Source organism: Galleria mellonella, unplaced genomic scaffold (genome assembly GCF_026898425.1).
Source record: "Galleria mellonella isolate WM207_F2 unplaced genomic scaffold, CSIRO_AGI_GalMel_v1 utg184, whole genome shotgun sequence".
NCBI lineage: Eukaryota > Metazoa > Arthropoda > Insecta > Lepidoptera > Pyralidae > Galleria > Galleria mellonella.
This window is the reverse complement of record NW_026442025.1, coordinates 11,428,553-11,434,725: the sequence shown is the minus strand read 5'-3', so window position 1 is coordinate 11,434,725 and position 6,173 is coordinate 11,428,553. Positions and strand designations below refer to the sequence as shown.

Here is a 6,173-nt window from a genome sequence, read left to right as displayed (position 1 = left end):
AAATTACTCACATATGTTATATATACAATTACTTTACAAACAGTAACGCGACAAGTCGATATAATATATAAAAAAAAAAAAGAAGAAAAAACCAGTTTACAGTTATAGATCCAGTAGGAATGGCAATACCGATGCTAACGGTATACGCCGGCAGGGCACCAGTGAGGCATGATAGGTGAGAATAAAAGCCAGGTCAGTTAGCCCATCGTGACGAATACATCTAGAATTCAGCACGATGATTTCCAGAGGGAACTACGTGGAGGTCCATCTAATAGGGTATATTGCTACCAATGGGGCTGTCAAACTCCATTGCTAACAATCCCTTTCTCCCCCCCCCGAAATGGCAGGTCAGTTAGCCCGTTGTAATTAATACATCTGGAATTCAGCACGGTGGTTTTCAGGGGGAACCACGTGAAGGTCGACCTGATAGGGTATATTGTAAGCAATGGGACTGATAGTCCGCATTACTAACAATCCCTTCCCCCCTAAGATGAAATGTAGTGAGATTTAGTTGGGTTCTTGAAGATTGTTAATGACTGGGCGCTAGATATTGTGGATGATATTGTATCCTAATATTGACTCTAATTCTAAGGCTTTAGCAATATTTGTATATTACAGGTCCCTGTCCTCCTTGGAAACAATTGTGCTACATTCCAGGTAGATTTATCGCAATCCTTTCATCCTCATGTATCGCCCCTTACTGATACTCTGCCGGCGTATACTGTGAACGTAAGTGTGATTACCATTCCATTATCACCAATTAAAAGAACAATAAAACATATAAAACAATGTGCTATGAAAAGTCATGTTCTATGATTAGTTAAAATTTCACAGTATACGCCATTATAATTCGACGCAGTAGGTATAGGACGACCCCCCACTAGATGGAGTGACGACCTGAAATACATTGCAGGGAGTCGATGGATGCAGGTGCCTCAGGACCGTTCCTTATGGCAGTCTATGCGGGAGGCCTATGTCCAGCAGTGGACAGATAATGGCTGAAACGATGATGATGATAGGTCCCAGCATAGAACGAGTCACCCCTTCCGTTCTCGTGGATGTCGTAGGAAGCGACCAAGGGAGTTTATGGTAGAGGAATGAGCCCCAGCGTCCTTCTTAAAACATCTGTAAAACTACGGTTGCCAAACCGCCTGCCAAGCGTGACAACTACTGGCATAACACCCCCTATGGGGAAGGCTTATGTTCAGCAGTGGACAGTTGACGACAAAAATAGTAATAAATAAAAATAGTTTAATTGTATTGTTTAATCCAAAGAACAACTTCGTTTAAATTAACACTACTCGTGAAAGATAAGAGTAAATATTGTTTAAAAGATTACAGTTAAGATAATATTTATTTTCATATAATATTTCTAAATAAACGCACTCAATGTAAATATAAATTGTTTCTCTTGTATTATATAGAACATTTTATTTATAATAAAAAATGTCCTTATGTTGTGAATAAAAATTAAAAAAAAATGAAAATTGGAAACATATTTATTATCAAATTATGTTTGTATAAGCAAGTTTGTATTCCCAAGAGACTACAGCATGGGGTTCTTCAAAAGGGGGGTAAAGAGGTTTCTTCAGGGTCGGCAACGCGCGCGTAATACCTCTGGTATTGCAGGCGTTCAAAGGCTATGGTAATCGCTTACCATCAGGTGGGCCGTATGCTTGTTTGCCACCTCAGTAGTATAAAAAAAACAAACAAGTTTAACGTTGATTCATTTAATTGATTGATTACATTGATTGACTTTAGGCTAAGCTCTGTAAGAAACAGGAATTGTATTGCCATATACATGGCAATACTGGTTCATCTTTTTTTTATACAACTTAGAATGGCAAACAAGCTGACGGTCCACCTGATCGAAAGTGGTAACCGTCGCCTATAGACATGAGCAGTACCATGGACATAACAGAGTATACTATTTTGCCCATGATACCCCCCATGCGTTGCCATTCCTGAGGACTAAGGTGTTATTCCTCTGTACCCTGTAAATTCACGCCATATCCCACCCTTCAAACCGAAACACAGCCATGCAAACACAACTGCTTCACGGTAGCAACACGAATGGGGCAGAGATAGCCAAGCAATCGACTTTTGTACAAAGTCTCCCTCTGGTATATTTATATATTACTTATTTCGTTTATAATCTACTAGCTTTTTGCCCATTACTTTGTAAAACTAATGATATTGATCACTTCTAGATAGCGTATGATGATAAATTATACACCAGTTTTTAAGTAACATGTTCAAATTTTGGTTTAAACCCCTCAAACATTTTTTTCTTAACTACAATATCTCTCATATGCAGACATTATCTAGCTACAATTTTATTAAATTAATGAAATAACAACATGAATAAAAATCAATTGCCGAATGTATGTATTTTATGTGTTTATTTAATTGTATTTTTTATTTTAAAAATTATAAATATATTTGTTTTTTTTTTATTTATATTAATTAGATAATAAAGTATAAATAAATATACAGATGCGTCAATACGATGCATTCGTCAATACAGTGTAAAACGATAGCATTTATTCGGGTAATTCTTAATTATTTCTTCTATAGTTGTCAGAACAGGTTAGTATAAATGAAAATGTTTAAAAAAAATTTAAGTTAAATCTTCATATTAAAAAAAACTTATTGAATGAAAGGTAAAATTTGGTCTCATTTTCTTCATTAGCCCATACGCGCAAAGCCGGTGCGGGTAAATAGTTTAATATAAAGTGTTATTATCTGAATAACTTATTCATTTATTATTATTATTTTTTTTATTGTTAAGGAGACAAACGACCAGACGATCTACCTGTTGGAAAGTGGCTGCTATCGCCCATTAACACCTGCAATACGAGAAGAGTTGCTTGTTGCATACTATTGACTGAAACTAAACAGTATTAATCTGACAATTAGCCATTTAGATACTCTTCTATTACGTTTAAAACATCTACGTATAATAATTCTTTTACATCCCTAGCCCATAAATAGTCCATATGAGAAAAACTTTCATATTGCACTGTTACAAATTTAAATAAATTCGGTAGTTTCTTTATAAGTATTTCGACATCTTCAATATCACCAAACCAATCGTTGGGGCTATAGAATATAGCCACAGGAGAGGTAATTTTCTCAACAGGATAATCTGGAGGTATCGTAGATCCATATTTCTCTATATTTCTCCAGCCATGATCAAATTGTCTAAATTTAGCTGATTGTACCAGCTGCGTGAAATGTATAAATTGTTTCGTCGCTACACCAGCAGGCATATGGCCAAATATCACAGGTAAAGCAGTAGAATTTATCTGAGTAATATCTGGACCTGTAACAAGAAAAACTTCATTGTTACACACTATTGTAGCCATTGCTGGAGTCCCGCAGAATGTACTTGTTAAAAATTCCATTAATGCGTTTCTTGGCATGAATTCATACATATCCATTGCTTTTGCCGCATCCCATAATATTGAGTTTATGGGACTTGAAATTTGCAAAAGCGGACTCTTAGTATGAGATAAAAATGACACCGCCGATAAAGCTACCATTAGTTTAATTTTATCATTGTATTCTGGTCTTTCCGAACATAAAACGAAAAATGTTGTCGTGCCTTGGGAATGTCCAATATATATTAGTTGTTCCTGATTAGTTGAATTCAAAGCATAATCAATCATAACCGGCAGATCATAGCGTCCAATCTCATCCCAGGTGAAATCCCAGAACTCGGCGCAAGATGGAGACAAACTGATGTGTTTTCTAGAATGTGTTGTACCACGAGCGTTTCCCATCCATACGTCATAACCTGCATCAGCAAGTAGGTAGGCTAGCCCACGGTCTGGTCCAGGAGTCACATAGTCGTCAGAACTACAAAAAACTCCATGCATAAGAAACACGACGGGACCCTTATTTGGTATTCGGAACATGTTCAGTAAATACCCATCACTAGTCTGCACCTCATGCTGTTCTGCAGGATAACCATATTTATATAATAACTGTGTTATGTTCAAATCTATATCTTCATTGTATTTTATCGACTTGAACTCATGATAAATCGATTCAATTGCTGTGATGTTGAACAACGCTTCAAACGCTCCACTGTCCGCATAATCTTTAATTTCTTCAAACATATCATTGTCGATGTCAGCAGCATTTCTTTCAAACAATGTACAATTTTCGCCATTTATAACTTTTAGCATCTCACTGAATATTACGAATAAAACGCTTCGAATGATCATTTTAGGCAAAAATGACTTAGCTGATGTAATGCATTTAGTAACTTCTGCTTTATAGGTAGAAAAATAGGTTACATGTTCTCTTAATTTTTATATACGTTTATTTATCACTTATCAAATACAAATTTCACATTTCGGCTAATAAAAGGCTTCATTTTATGGCTTATATTTCTAGATCTTATCTTTATGCTCTCAGATATATTCAATTTATCATTTCAAATACGTGTGCAGTAATTTGTTAAAATAAAAACTTATATAATAACTACTCGTACATACAGGTGGCCGAAACAATGTTAACAAAGTAGGTTCTAAATTCAGTTGTGGTTTTTTTTATGTTTGTTACCTCATAACTTCGTCAGTTCTAAACCGATTTAGAAAATTCTTGCTTTTTCTGAGAGGATACAATTTTTAGATCAATTTCATAGAAATGTAGTCAAAATCGGTTCTGTAGTTTAGTTTTTAGATCAAAATAACTGGTTTATAATACAATTGAGGTCGGTTCTTGTTATTTGGAATTAAGACACAATCTGTATATACAGAAATTATGTTATAAAATTTAAATAAGTTCTAATAGATGTTATACCTCCATAATTCGTGATTTATAGATTTAGAAAATCCTAATATCGCTTTAGAGAGCTTTGTATTAAAATAGTAACTATTGATTTTCTTGGGGCTTCTTCTCAGTAGATAACAACATTCCAAAATCAATAGTAGAATTATAAAAGACAGTAGTTTAAAAGAGCCTGCACACAAGTCTATTTGAATGAAGACTTTTTTATATCACAAAGGTGACAAAAAAGATTTTTTTATGCAACTTAGAATGGCAAAGCTGATGACCCAGCTGATGGAAAGTGGTAACCGTCGCCTATAGATATGAGCCGTACGGTACCCCCCATGCGTTGCCATTCCTGAAGATTCAGGTGTTATTCCTCTGTACCCATTAAATACACTGTCATATCCCATCCTTCAAACTGCTTCACGATAGAAATACGAATGGGACAGAGATGCCCAAGCAGACTACTTTTGTGCAAAGTCTCCCTTTGGTTCTTACAGTCCTTTTGATAGTAAACGAAGCCTGTGTATACCTGCAACACTAGGAGTATCGCGTGAGCTTTGCCGACACTGACAAAACCTTAATATACCCTTTTTAAGAGCTAGAGAAACTTACGCGGGAAGCTCATTCAGAAAACATCTTTAAAACCGTACTCTACGCAACCATTTATGTTCTAACGCATATGGATGAATTTCCTGTCTGATCATCAGTATCACATAAAAAATAATCTATAAATGCCATATGTATAGAATAAGAGTCTTAGTCAATGAATACATATACTCTATCCAATAGAAAACAATATGTAGAAATATCGAAACTTAACTCAAGCATAGAAAATGGCGTACTGCAAAGCAATATTCTATGAGTTAAAGGAGCCGACATTCAAAGTATAATTGTATTGTAAAAACATGCCTTTTGCATTATGTATTATATAAGAAATAGTGAATTATTAAGAAAGGATTTAAGGAGGCAAATATTCTCCCTTTTAGTTTCTTAAAAACAGTAATCTCAACAATCTTAATCGTCATATAAGCCGTTAACTGTCCACTGCTGAACATAGGCTCCCCTTGGAGGGTTTTGCTAGTAGTTGCGATGCTTAGCAAGCAAGTTGGCAACAGCAGTTAAGCTTTCGTGATATTTTAAAAGGCTACTGCCCATCCCTCTACCATTAAGTCTCCTTAATGGATAATCTCTTACGACACCAAGGAAGGGTACATGCTTTATTTTATTTAAAAACATTCAACGATTCAAAAAGTTAATTTTATCTTATTTGTATAGGAAACTATTTACATATAGACAAAGTATTTTTAAATATTGTACGACTTTTATAATATTTTGAATAAATGTTATTACTGTACCTTACGAGTATTTTCAATTGTTTTCTTTTCTCG

The 6,173-nt window shown here is 35.0% G+C and overlaps 1 protein-coding gene across 1 annotated transcript; it reads right to left on the bottom strand.

The window, feature by feature from the left end:
• Positions 1-1,337: 1,337 nt before the first annotated feature.
• LOC113512152 (lipase 3-like) lies at positions 1,338-4,305 on the bottom strand. The gene is made up of 2 exons (XM_031909161.2): positions 3,608-4,305; positions 1,338-3,325 (listed from the first exon to the last, which is right to left on the bottom strand). The coding sequence occupies exons 1-2, from the start codon at positions 4,230-4,232 to the stop codon at positions 2,916-2,918; spliced, it is 1,035 nt and encodes a 344-aa protein (XP_031765021.1). The 5' UTR covers positions 4,233-4,305; the 3' UTR covers positions 1,338-2,915.
• Positions 4,306-6,173: the final 1,868 nt, after the last annotated feature.

Bases quoted from the DNA above. Each gene is read 5' to 3' on its own strand.
- LOC113512152 (XM_031909161.2), bottom strand. From the start codon at position 4,232: ATGATCATTCGAAGCGTTTTATTCGTAATATTCAGTGAGATGCTAAAA. The intron at 3,326-3,607 runs GCACGACAACAT...TTCTTGTTACAG, and splicing joins ATATATTGGACATTCCCAAG to GTCCAGATATTACTCAGATA.